General features: G+C 43.4%; 1 protein-coding gene across 1 annotated transcript in view; it reads right to left on the bottom strand.

Moving 5' to 3' along the window:
• nphp4 (nephronophthisis 4) overlaps positions 1 to 13,967 on the bottom strand; it is a 138,293-nt gene that overhangs the window by 118,841 nt on the left and 5,485 nt on the right. Inside the window, exons 2-3 of the mRNA XM_039011489.1 lie at positions 6,650 to 6,840; positions 1,782 to 1,911 (exon numbers count right to left, since the gene is read on the bottom strand). Coding sequence (XP_038867417.1) covers positions 1,782 to 1,911; positions 6,650 to 6,840 — 321 coding nt within the window. The remainder of the gene's footprint in view (positions 1 to 1,781; positions 1,912 to 6,649; positions 6,841 to 13,967) is intronic.

Raw genomic sequence — 13,967 nt, 5'->3', positions numbered from 1 at the left:
TTCGCATCTCTCTCTCTCTCGCACTCTTCGCATCTCTCTCTCTCTCTCGCACTCTTCGCATCTCTCTCTCGCACTCTTCGCATCTCTCTCTCTCGCACTCTTCGCATCTCTCTCTCATCTCTCTCTCGCACTCTTCGCATCTCTCTCTCGCACTCTTCGCATCTCTCTCTCTCTCGCACTCTTCGCATCTCTCTCTCTCTCTCGCACTCTTCGCATCTCTCTCTCTCTCTCGCACTCTTCGCATCTCTCTCTCTCGCACTCTTCGCATCTCTCTCTCTCGCACTCTTCGCATCTCTCTCTCTCGCACTCTTCGCATCTCTCTCTCGCACTCTTCGCATCTCTCTCTCTCGCACTCTTCGCATCTCTCTCTCTCTCGCACTCTTCGCATCTCTCGCACTCTTCGCATCTCTCTCTCTCGCACTCTTCGCATCTCTCTCTCTCTCTCGCACTCTTCGCATCTCTCTCTCTCTCTCGCACTCTTCGCATCTCTCTCTCTCGCACTCTTCGCATCTCTCTCTCTCTCTCGCACTCTTCGCATCTCTCTCTCTCGCACTCTTCGCATCTCTCTCTCGCACTCTTCGCATCTCTCTCTCGCACTCTTCGCATCTCTCTCTCTCGCACTCTTCGCATCTCTCTCTCTCGCACTCTTCGCATCTCTCTCTCTCTCGCACTCTTCGCATCTGTGTGTGTGTGTGTGTGTGTGTAGCAACTGTTGTTTTTTTAATCCGTTTTTGAACCATTAAGCATTATCCAAGCAGGCAAGTCAACGGAGAACCTGTTTACATCAACAGTAAAAGTCTGACTGGCTCTCGAGTGGTGAGATTGTGAGGATGGGCGTCAGTAAGTGGCTGCGTCCTAAATTACCCTCTATTCCCTATATAGTGCACTACTTATGACCAGAGCCCTATGTGCCCTGGACAAAACTATTGCACTATGTGCACTATATGTAGGGAATATGATGCCATTTGGGACGCAGACAGTGAGTGAGGCCTACAGTATACCGTGTACATGGAGTGGAGTGCTTGTTATTGTTTTGGTTTTAATTGGTGGCTCATTAGCCCGGGAGTTTGCAAGGGACAGCACATTCACAGACACTAAGAGCGCCCACCCCTAGCACACTGCATCAAGGCTAAAGCCCACCAACACACATAATTGGCCAAATATTTGGTGTTGCCATACCGTCTGCGTCTAGCTAACTAAACCACCCGCATTGTAAATTACTTCCCTAGGGACATTTTGATTCTTGGATTGTTGATTTTTCTCTCTCTTTCTGTGTTGATGATGTCTCTCCAACAGACTCTTTCTCTTCCAGTTAGCCTTTTCGTAGAGAACTACCCTCATCCTGGTTCCAATTGGGAGGGGATAATCCTTCCCATGCTCTCAGGCCATGCGTGTGTATATGTGTGTGTACACGTGTATGAGCTAGGCAGCAAGGATGAGAGGCTACCTTGGCTCTGTTCTCCTCAGCTGCTTGCCTTGAAACCTATCCTCTCTTCCCCCTCTTTCTTTTCTCTGCCAGTGTTGTGTTTGTTCTTTTACTAAGGTTGTCTGGCCAAGGATGCCTCTTTAATTTCCTCTGGGAGGAGACAAGGGGAGATGGATCCATGCTCCAAGGACAGGAGAGGATGGCTGGCAGGACAGGGGGCAGTGAGGGGGGGGGGGGCAGCCACCAGGGAAAGATGTTCAGTCCAAGGTGCTTGGATCTGTTGTTCCTCTGACTGGGGGATTTCTTAACGGAGCAGACAGAGGAACCGGAAAACACACACACACCACCCCCTTACCTTTCCGTCACCGATGAGCGGCGAGGAGAAGACATACTCAAGCTGGAGGACGATCCCCACAGCCTGGTGACTGGGCAGCTTGAGCTCCAGACTGCTACGTAGAGCCAGGCTCTGACTAGGACTGGAGCTGCTGGAAAGATAGCACAAAGGGAGAAAGAGAGGGAGACATTAAAAGAAAGAGGGAGAGAGAAAGAAAGAGAGATGAGGGAGAGAGAGAGAAAGGAGATTGATGTGACAAGGGTTGCGAGTGGACAAGTGATCCATGTGGCAGTCACCATACAGTACATGACAGCTTGTCTTGCTAACAGAATAAAAATAAAAATCACTCTACACCAGGTATTCAACCTGGGGTCCTCTAGGGGTTCCACAGAGGTACTGCAGGGGGTTCGCAAAAATATACAAAATAAAAACATGGAATTTGTATTTTATTAGAACGTTTTTATGAATATCGCTAGCAACAAGATTTAGAACACTTACTCATTCAAGGGTTTTTCTTTAATTTTCCAATTTCTACAAGAATCGATCAAGACAAGACAGACAAAGAGTGAATCACAATAGACACTGATACATTTTCTTAGAATAGCTTCTTGTGTGTCTATTATACGTTTTTCAGCTTTATCTGTGGATGTTAGATGACTAAGACAGGTGTCACATTAAACACAAAGTGCAAGGCACTTCTCTGTCTGTAAAGTCAGGCTATGTGCAGGAGGCAGGAGCATTGGAAAGTTCAAATCATTTGAACATGGCGCTTGGGCTGGGCGATATGGCCCAAAAATCATATCTGGATTTTTTCAAACTTATTGGCGATTCATGATATACAGTACCAGTCAAAAGTTTGGACACACCTACTCATTCTAGAATTTTTCTTTATTTTTACTATTTTCTACATTGTAGAATAAAAGTGAAGACATCAAAACTATGAAATAACACGTATAGAATTATGTAGTAACCAAAAAAGTGTTAAACAAATCAAAATATATTTATATTTGAGATTCTTAAAATAGCCACCATTTGCCTTGATGACAGCTTTGCACATTTGGCATCCTCTCAACCAGCTTCATGAGGTAGTCACCTGGAATGCATTTCAATTAACTGGTGTGCCTTCTTAAAAGTTAATTTGTGGAATTTCTTTCCTTCTTAATGTGTTTGAGCCAATCGTTGTGTTGTGACAAGGTGGGGGGAGGGGGGGTTTACAGAAGATGGTATTTTACTAAATAGGGCTAAATCCATATAATGGCAAGAACAACTCAATAAAGCAAAGAGAAACGACAGTCCATCATTACTTTAACACATGAAGGTCAATCAACACGGAAAATGTCAAGAACTGAACGTTTCTTCAAGTACAGTCGCAAAAACCATCAAGCGCTATTATGAAACTGGCTCTCATGAGGACCGCCACAGGAAAGGAAGACACAGAGGTTCCTCTGCTTCACAGGATAGGTTCATTAGAGTTACCAACCTCAGAAATTGCAACCCAAATAAATTATTTGCAGAGTTCAAGTAACAGACACATCTGAACATCAACTGTTCAGGGAAGACGGTGTGGATCAGACCTTCATGGTCGAATTGCTGCAAAGAAAGAAGAGACTTGCTTGGGCCAAGAAACACGAGCAATGGACTTTAGACCGGTGGAAATTTGTCCTTTGGTCTGGAGTCCAAATTGGAGATTTTTGGCTCCAACCGCTGTGTCTTTGTGAGACGCGGTGTTGGTGAACGGATGATCTCCGCATGTGTATTTCCCACCGTGAAGCATGGAGGAGGTATTATGGTGTGGGGGTGCTTTGCTGGTGACACTGTCTGTGATTTATTTAAAATTCAAGGCACACTCAACCAGCATGGCTACCACAGCATTCTGCAGCAATACGCCATCTTATCTGATTTGGGCTTATCATGTGTTTTTGAACAGGACAATGACCCAACACACTTCCAGGCTGTGTAAGGGCTATTTGAACAAGGAGAGTGATGGAGTGCTGCATCAGATGACCTGGCCTCCAGAATCCCCCGACCTCAACCAAATTGAGATGGTTTAGGATGAGTAGGACCGCAGACGGAAGGAAAAGCAGGCAAGTGCTCAGCATATGTGGGAACTCCTTCAAGACTGTTGGAAAAACATTCCAGGTGAAGCTGGTTGAAAGAATGCCAAGAGTGTGCAAAGCTGTTATCAAGGCAAACGGGTGGCTATTTGAAGAATCTGAAATATAAAATATATTTTGATTTGTTGAACACTTTTTTGGTTACTTCATAGTTACTTCATAATGTTGATGTCTTCACTATTATTCTACAATGTAGAAAATAGTATAATAAAGAAAAACCCTTGAATGAGTAGGTGTTAACTTTTGACTGGTAGTGTACCTATAGTAGAAAGAAAGGATAATATATAATTTTGAATTATGTCAACCTTATTTCTCAACTCCTAATACTGAGCTAATTACGCTCACTGGAGTATCTGACATAGACTTTGAATAAGCAAACGCAAGTACCAGTCGTGGCAAGTGTACTTGGAAATACATTTTTGCCAAAACACATCTATAACCTTTGTTTAACCAGCTAGACAGCTGCTATTAGCCAAAATGTGCTTGGAGTTACCATTCTAGCTAATAGGCTATGCTAGAGTTTACACTTCCTCTTCCAATTATAATGTGGGGAGGTCAAAATAATGAAAAGGGATCTACCAAAACTATTAATTTTTAAATTGTTCTTACCATTATCATTCACCTGATGATAATACCAAGATGTGAAAATACATTTTTTGCTAACATATAATGGGGCTCCCTGGATCGCCAGTTTGCCTGGGCGGGAGTCCTTAGAAAAGAAAAGGTTGAAGACCCCTATTTTACACACTAAATACAAAATCAGTCTTACTCCGGTCCAGCACCTCAAACTACAGAAAGGTATCCAAATTGCCCAAGAATCCACTACACAACAGTATTGTAACTATTCTGAGAGTAGTGGCACAGAAATAGCTGCAACAGTCACTTGTCAATTGAAAAGTTTCTATTTTATGTAGTTTGTTAAAATCATTAAGTCTTTTTTCAACCACTGCTAGAATCATCGTAAAAAAGAAAGTTAAATAACTAAAGTAATCATCGTTCAGACTGAAGGTCAAACAATGGCTCTACCAAAAGTAAACGATGGACTGTTCAACTGAACGTTGTGCCTACTTCCTTGCAATTGTTCTAGCAACTGTATTAAAAGGTACAGTGAAGTGGCGTAATTTCTTCTTAGAAAAGGAAAATCACTGCCGATGACAATGATGTTGAGCGGTGCCCACTCCACGCGCCATGTGTTACTGGCCCCATGTGAACCACGCATTCATATTATTTAGATTTTCATCATTCACAGTTTGCATACAGCCCTGACTGCCAGCATATTGACAAAGGTGAGGAAATGTTGTGAAGGTCAGCCGAGTTGCGCTACTCTCCGCAGGCAGAACCCCCCAGGAGACAGGAACAGGCGTTGCTTTGAACTGGGCCCACGAGCAGCCCTGTGTGTGTGTGAGCGTTGGCTTCTTTCTCGGCGAAACGACGACAACAAAAAAAATCTCCAGAATAATTAAGGCCTACGCTGTGCTATTCATAACAGCGCTTTCAAATTCTGTGTGACCAGCGGGGGGAACAAGAGATTTCTACCTACCTCTTTAAAAAAGGAACTAAAACACAAACGGCAGTAGCGTCGGATAATGTATTGTGTCATTATGATTATTATGGTTTATTATGTACAGTGTGCAGCCCAAATGGCACCCTATTCCCTATAGAGTCCACTACTTTTCCACAGAGCCCTATGTGCCTTGGTCAAAAGTAGTGCACTATATAGGGAATAGGGTGCCATTTGGGATGCATTCAAGGAGGTGATAGAAACAGGGAGGCCACTTTATCTGATGAGGGGGGAGCATACTTGACACGCCCACATAGTTGCTATAAATGTGGCGGCATCAGACAAACAGCTTTATTATAAGCGATACGAGATTAATTGATGTTTAGTTTCCTTTTGTTGGGTAAATTGTGACACCACTCACAAATACCTACTTTGATTGTCACATGATGATCAAATTAGAATGGAATTAATTTTGTTCGATGTGCGTTCACTAATTCTAAACTAATAACTGAACCAACTCATGAAAGCTGATTTGAATATTGTGTCTTGCCATTTCTAATATGTTGGTATGTGGCCTTATACAAGCACACAGTCATACAAAGTAGTATGTGAGCATCTAAATCTTGATTGGTAATTTGTCTATTACTGTCTATCGATACAGTATATAGATCATTGGTCTAGAGATGAATCGTTGAATACGGTGTTTTGGTGCTCTGCACAAGGGTTGGTGATCAGTGATCTAAACAGTGTGTGTGTTGGTTTTTTCCTCTCTCATCTAATGTCAATCCAGAGTGTGACTCCATCAGCAGCACAACACTGTGGGTTCAGCACCACAAGGAGGCCACTATCACTATGTCAATGGCAGCAGGGTCACACTGATTAGTGCACACTGTAGCAAAACATTTTCCAACAAAAGACAAAAAAAAACTGTGTTTCTTATTGGACAATTTCAATTAGTAGTCCCTTGCTGTTTCAGTCTGTTCTCTTCCTTATAATGCCAAGGACCCAGGAAACCCATGCGCTTACAAATACATGAACAGAAAGTGTCAGAAACCCACGGTGTCGTAACAACCCTTGTTGTAGGGTTTGACGTGCTGAAGCCATCCGTCGGAAGCTGATTATGTGTGTTTTAGTGCTGATCAGAGTGGAAAAGGGTACGGAACCTATTGCTGACCTTGCATGATCAAACCCAGTTAACGGGGTTAATGTACCAAACCCTGCACTCAAGGATGTAGCCTACCGCTACCAGCCCAGTGAGGCTCCACTCCACTCACCAGTCTCTGGTCAGTGTGCCTTGTCGGGATGTGCCCCCTCTGGTACGTCCCCTGCTCCAATCGGTGGCCTCGGTTGTCTCCAGCACCACCACCTGGGGGCGCTCCAAGAAGCCCCAGCCGTTGTGGACCCCCACGTGGAGCCTCCGCTCCTGGATGACCACCACCGCTGAGCTCTCCGGACCCGAGTGTTTCTGCAGGAGAGAAGAACAGATCCAATCAGGATGTATTGAGCCAAGGTAGCTCCTCATCCTTGCTGCTTAGCCACACACGTGAGCAGACACACACCCACACACTTGGAGTGAGAAGATCTCTAATTGCATGTTGTATAGATAATGAATAAGATCTAGCATAGATGGGGATTTAAATGACACATACATCTGTCAGGTTGTACAGTTGAGGCCATTAAACTATAAAAGTTGGATACAACTAGGCTATAAAACATTGCTCACAGACAGTACAAATGTATTTTTAGGTCTACAGAACCCTCTCTACAGCATTCCTCCTGGCACCACCCCAGGACACTGTCACCGTCCCCGTGTGATGAAACATGACGAGACGTCACCCTCACAGCCCGACTTCTCAGCCCATCTCATAAAGTCTCACACACTCTGAGGTCTCACTGATTCTCCACTGATTGCTCTGCTCTGCTAGTACTTTGACTCTCCTCTGCTCATTTCATCTGCTGCTCAGCCCCTTAGTGGAGAAGGGGAAAGACGAGAGCCCCATACATGTTTAAAGTAGTGGACCCTTTGAATATAATAGGAGGAGAAAGCTGTGAAAATGGAAACGGCAAACAAAAAATAAGATGATTACACTGTGCACAAAGGCATACAATAGCATACATTTTTTAATTGCTTTCTTGCGGCCCTGTTACAGCGTATACATTATCATAATAATAGCAATGATTCATACTAATGTTGTGATTACGCAAATTGTAACTAATTCATAAGCTAATAATTATTTCAAATCAAACATCTGGGGAACCATTGGTTCTTTTTTTGCATTTTGTTTTTCGCGAGCTCTAATAACGTGACAATCAATCACAGATAAACCGTCATTACAAGCTACCGTATGAAATGAAAAATGTAAATGCGAATGAAGAAGTCAATGTGTTTAACAAACAAGTCAATCAACGGGCGGATTGGTTGTCAGCTGTTTTGGGAGTTTGCGCTGCAGCGTGGCACTTGCAGCTGCTAAGTAACGCGGAGTGAGCAGTGAGCGAGATGATTGACTGTAAACTCTCTAACCCTGGGTTCTGGGCCTAACTGCTGTTCCTGTGTTACTGCCTGCCTCCCCAGCTTCTGCCTCCCTCTATCTTTCTCATTGCCTCTCTCTCTCTCTGCCTAAACTGTCTCCATATCCACCCACACCTTCCCAATCCAATTAGCATATCAATTGAGCATCGGTATTATATGCAGCTGCAGAGCGTGCAGCCCACGTATCCTCATCATTCTCTCCATCTTCCTCTCTCCACCTCTCTTACTCTCTCTATCCCCCTCTCTCTCTCTCTCCCTCTCTTCGCGGCAACAGTAAACATCTCTCGAGTCCATCTCTCTCAAGTGGCCGGGGAGGATACAGTAGTTGGGGCTTGTTAATCCTCAATGGGGAAATTATGTTTAACATCTGAAACCTTCCCATTTAGATCCGTCAATGCCTTGAGGGTCTGCGATAAGATAGACCCGAGGCACAAACACTGGAAAGTTGTGAGATACACTACATGACCAAAAGTATGTGGAAACCTGCTCGTCGAACATCTGATTCCAAAATCATGGGCATTAATAAGGAGTTGGTCCCCCTGTTGCTGCTATAACAGCCTCCACTCTTCTGGGAATGCTTTCCACTAGATGTTGGAACATTGCTGTGGGGACTTGCTTCCATTCAGCCACAAGAGCATTAGTGAGGTCTGGCTGAAAGCACAAAAATTACTAGAATGTCATTTTATGCTGTAGCACTAAGATTTCACTTCACTGGAACTAATGGACCTAGCCTGAACCATGAAAAACAACCCCAGACTATTATTCCTCCTCCGCCAAACTTTACAGTTTGGGCAGGTAGCGTTCTCCTGGCATCCGCCAAACCCAGATTAGTCCGTCGGACTGCCAGATGGTGAAGCGTGATTCATCACTCCAGAGAACGCGTTTCCACTGCAACAGAGGACAGACAATTTTCACTCACTACGCGCTTCAGCACTCGGCAGTCCCATTCTGTGGGCTTGTGTGGCCTACCACTTCGTGGCTGAGCCGCTGTTGCTCCTAGACATTTCCACTTCACAATAACAGCACTTACAGTTGACCAGGGGAGTTCTAGGAGGGCAGAAATATGCCGAACTGACTCGTTGGAAAGGTGGCATCCTATGACGGTGCCACGTTGAAAGTCACTGAGCTCTTCAGTAAGGCCATTCTACCGTCAATGTTAGTCTATGGATATTGAAGGGGTGTCCACATACTTTTGGCTATGTAGTGTATGTGGACACCCCTTCAATCTCCATAGACAAGCATTGGCAGTAGAATGACCTTACTGAAGAGCTCCGTGAACGTGTAGGCCACACAAGCTCACAGAACGGGCCTGCCGATTTTTGAAGGCCGTTATTCTCATTGAAAATACTGAAGGCCGTTATTCTCATAGCTGAAAATGCAATATTTTTGGTTATGGAAAGATACTTTTGGCTATGTAGTGTCTTTCCATAACCAAAAATATTGAATTTTCAGCTGTTTGAAGCTGGTGTACAATCCTGAAAGTAAAAGACGCAAATACGAAACTTAGTAACAGGAAGCATAGAACAGATCTACCGCTTCTTAGACTTGCTTTCAATGAGAATAACAGCCTTCAGCAATCGGCGGTCCCGTTCTGTGAGCTTGTGTGGCTTACACGGTCACCGCGCTCTTCAGTAAGGCCATTCTACTACCAATGCTTGTCTATGGAGATTGCATGGCTGTGCGCTCGATTAAGGCAGCCGACCCCGTACCTCTCTGATTCAGAGGGGTTGGGTTAAATGCGGAAGACACATTTTGGTTGAACGCATTCAGTTGTGCAACTGACTAGGTATCCCCTTTCCCTGAATATACACTGGCTCACTGTGCCTAGCTCGGGCCTATGGAACAGCCACAGTATGAGGCACAGAGGCAGTCATTTTCTGGGCCATTGCCTGTTTGAAATAAAACGCCCATAAAATGTTACATACGATTCTTCTACACCTAAATCTCATTTGTTTTTTGGCATTAAAAAGCTTTTTTTTATTAAAGCATATGAGCCTATTTTGTTAAACGGAGTGGCTGCAGTTCCGGATTCTCTGGAAAACCGATTTGCCGTGGCTAAAGATACTGAGATTTGTATTTTTTGATATAGCTGGTGCCCACCTCCACTGCCTACGTAGCTGCTGCTCTGTGCTCCGCTGCTGCTTCCCCCTCCTTGAAAGGCGATGAACGCCTTTGTCTGGTGCAGCCTACAAACTTCATGTTGTACACAAAGTCCATGTTCTAACTAACTACAGCATTCCATGCTTCAGTAGGCTATTAAGCATAAGTGCGATTTCATGTTCTTATTCTCAGGAGAGGAGTTAGGCTACATGCAGCTATTTACATGTTGTACACAAAACATGATTAATTTCCCCCCCCAATGCAAAACTCAAGTCGTGAATTACATGCAGCCATCTAGGCAGCATATCAAACACGAGCAAGACACAGACACGCAGTCTAATTAGCAATTGAAAATGTATTTTTTCTTTGCAAACATTGGCTATGCAGAAGGCAGACAGGCAGTCAAAGTAGTAGTGTTATTCATCAGCGTCTCTGGCTAGTGGCTACGATATGGCAGCTACTACAAAAATCTGCCAACATCATCACACAAAACGCAGATTGTTTTTGCTCCAGTGCAATGTGTAGGGACTGCATCCTGCTTGTGCAACTGCAATATCCATTACAACAGATAGAGAAGGCTTTAGCCTTCATAATGGCCTTGAATGTTTAGCTGTGCAGAAAAATTAAGCAGACATAGGCTGGGTTCGAAAGCATCAAAACTGTGATGTATCATGGGTAAATTGTGGCTGACTGATTGATCTACAAATAATCTTTATTTTTGATGCAAGGTGATTTGTAGATCAGTCAGCCTCGACTCGCCTTTAAAGTCGGCTGCAATGTTGAACGTGTCCACAGGCTACATCATGGTTCAGAAGAGGGTAAGTAAAGAGAGAAACGTGAAGAGAGGTGGAGTGTGAACAGCAGCGACGTAGAAAAAAATGTGTGCCTAAAACAACCCGTGGAGAAAAAAGATTCCAGAGGGGCGGGGTGAGGGTGAAAACTCTGTATTCACAGCCACGGCCTTGTTAAAACAACAGGCTCCATCCTCTAAATATCCATAACCTTTTTCAGTCAAATACAATTACCAACAGTCCTCATCACAAACATAGCATACAGTTCGAGTATGACAACCATGACAAGAAAATAATGCTGAGATACAAACAAAACAGCCGTCATTCTAATTACAATTCATATTCTATCTATGCTGGAGGCACCTCAACACTGTGATGATTTTTAAAAATCATTGCCTCTAAGTTCCTTCTGACAACAGAGTGGCGGCTAGCAGTATAAGTGTTACAAGAACCCCACAAATGATTGCTTTCAGCTACATTTAGATTACAATTATGATTATGCCTTCTCTGGAATCTATCTGTTCGCTCACTCTTTCAACATCTCCAGTGTGAGGAGATGACAGGAGATGGCACTGTTTTATCTAGGACAGGACTGTAATGAAGTGATTGAGGGAGAGAGAGTGCAGTCTGAAGCTTCTAACAGGCAACATCTGTTAAAACCCATCCCCTCTCTGTCGCTCCTTCCACACGCACCCTTCTCTCATATCTGTCTATCCCCCTCTCTCACTCCATCTGACACGCTTTCTTTCTCCAATATCCCTTCCTCCCTCCAACTCTGTCTATCCTCTGGCTGCTGCCATCACAGATTTGTTTGGCGATCCTAAAATGTCAATATTTTAAAGCTAAGAAGCTTACAGGGAACAATTAAATGGTCCCTAAGTTAAATTATACTCCATTTCCTCTGTCACAAAAGAGGGGAGTCGTCCGAGTGATGAGCGCGTAGCGTGGAGCACAGGCAATCCAGAGCTCAGGACACCCTGCAGCTCCTCTCGCTCTCTCCCCACTAGACCGCTTTTATGTATCATCTGTAAAAAAATGGATCATCATGATGATGTAACCCGTGACACTTTGCTTCATGAAAGTCCAATATCTTGAAAATATTACTGCTGACATGTGACTTTATCAACAGTGGACTAATGAAAAAAGTTAATTTCCACTTTAACTGGCCAGCCACGTTAGATGTCCATGGGTCTCTATCGCTCGCTCTCTGAGAGTCACCATCCTTTGTTAACAGTGGTGGTAGAAATTGTGACCCGGTCTCATCATGCTACCGTGCGTGCATACAGCGTGGTAGACTAGTCGTAGACACCTGAGCACAGTGGACCAAGACGCTGTGACAGCGCAAATGTCTTAGTTATTTAAACTACCAGAATTACAGTTTGTTTTAAAAAAGAGAGAGTCTCATTTGCGCATATTAGGAGGCAATTTATTGCCATGCTTTGTTAACAGTGTAAACAAAGTTGTTGGTTGCTAGAGAGTAGGGTTGTTGTTGTTTTTAGCTTCCAATTAGTGCAGTAGCCCAGTGTGGCAGTTGTTCAGAGAAACCAGAACATTCTGTTCAGTCAGGAGTTCAGACGAGGAGAAAATTAACTCTTCTACATTCCAGCTTTTTCAATGGCTGTGTACGTCTGTTATGTCGTGTCAAGAGTAAGAAAATGATGCCTTAATAGACATGGCCTTGGGGGCCACGAGAATAAATGCTTTTTCTCTGCAAAATACATAGGTTCTTAATGCTCCTTAGAAATCAGCGAGAGAAATAAACCCCCTCCTACAAGTCAAAGATAACTATATTAGAATAAGATATCTTATCTCTTCACAGGGAAAAAAAGGAAAGAAAGCGCAAGCTATACATTCATGCTGAGTGCTGTAGTGGTGCACATGAAGGTAACACCTCAGACCCACCTTGGGATGAGGCTTGAGACATATTAGCACTTTGCTTTCTTTCTCAGGGTTTCAATGTTTACATTTCGATTACAATTAAAAACAAATCCAGGATTTGAACATACATCTCGAATATTACTAGCCTGTTTCAACCCGGCATTTAAAAGGAGACCAAGGCGTTATCTCTGTTACTTATCGCCAGTGCAGAATCTTGTTGATTCAAATGTGTACAATGTACTGGCTTGGCAAAAATTGAAATATTTGGTAAGCAAAATGTACTTTTACAGAAAGAACTGTCAGTTGAATAACATGGAACTGACTAGAAAGTAAGGTAATTTAAACAAGGGAGAGAGCAGGCAGTGTGCAGAGTCTTGTGCTGTTCATTTTGAAGAAATTAAATGGGATCTTTAAGGAGAATAAATTGGTTTTTGAAGGTTATTTGTGTTCTGATGCTGCAGATGAAGTAAGTGTGCAAGTTATTTCATTGGTTGAGTTGGGGGTTTTAGTCAGTCAGACAGAATGAGACTATAAAGTAGGACCGGAGTCTGGAGTACAGAGGATTTAATAACATGACATAATACCAGTCGTAACCATTCATACACGCTTATGTCACCCCTAAATCATGTCTTTATGTTTTGGCACAGAGATTAACTTGATGTCAAGTGCAAAATTCAGCAAATACAAACTGTGATTAATATCAAACTGTGATTAATATCAAAGTTCAGCAAGCTGCAATGTATAGTGTTATAACACTATGAAGGCATGTGACATAACGAGTTGGGCTGAAAAGGCTGAGTCAACCCTGAATAAAATCCATATAAGAGCAATCTCAATAAGGGGTTAAGTCTCAGAGCATTCATCTGAAGAATGAGGGACCTTCTCTGAAACAACTAAATTAATCTGAAATGTAAAATCAGCTAAATAATTGAATTGCTCCAGGGACTCAAAGGCTAATTATTTTCAAAATGTTTTATTTTTACACTAATCTTAAAGATATGAGAATCTCTGTCATTGCCGTGTGCATATATAAACGCATGCTAGCATGTTCTAGCATGTGCTAGCATGTATGTGTCTGTGAGCATGCTATCATGGGTGTTTGTGCTAGTGTGTGTGTGCGAGCATGTTTGTGTATGCGCATGCTAGCTTGTGCGCACGTATGCTAGCATGTTTGTATGTGAGCGCAAAACATGCTACCATATATGTGTGTCTGTGTGGCGGTGGAGGGAGATGCCCACGCTGTGGACGTTAGCTTCCTCACACCGAGGTGAGTCATCCTTCCCAGGAAACACA

The sequence above is a fragment of the Salvelinus namaycush genome, chromosome 16 (genome assembly GCF_016432855.1).
Source record: "Salvelinus namaycush isolate Seneca chromosome 16, SaNama_1.0, whole genome shotgun sequence".
Taxonomy (NCBI): domain Eukaryota; kingdom Metazoa; phylum Chordata; class Actinopteri; order Salmoniformes; family Salmonidae; genus Salvelinus; species Salvelinus namaycush.
Note: the sequence above shows the minus strand (reverse complement) of the source record. Positions and strands in the feature narration are given on the sequence as shown.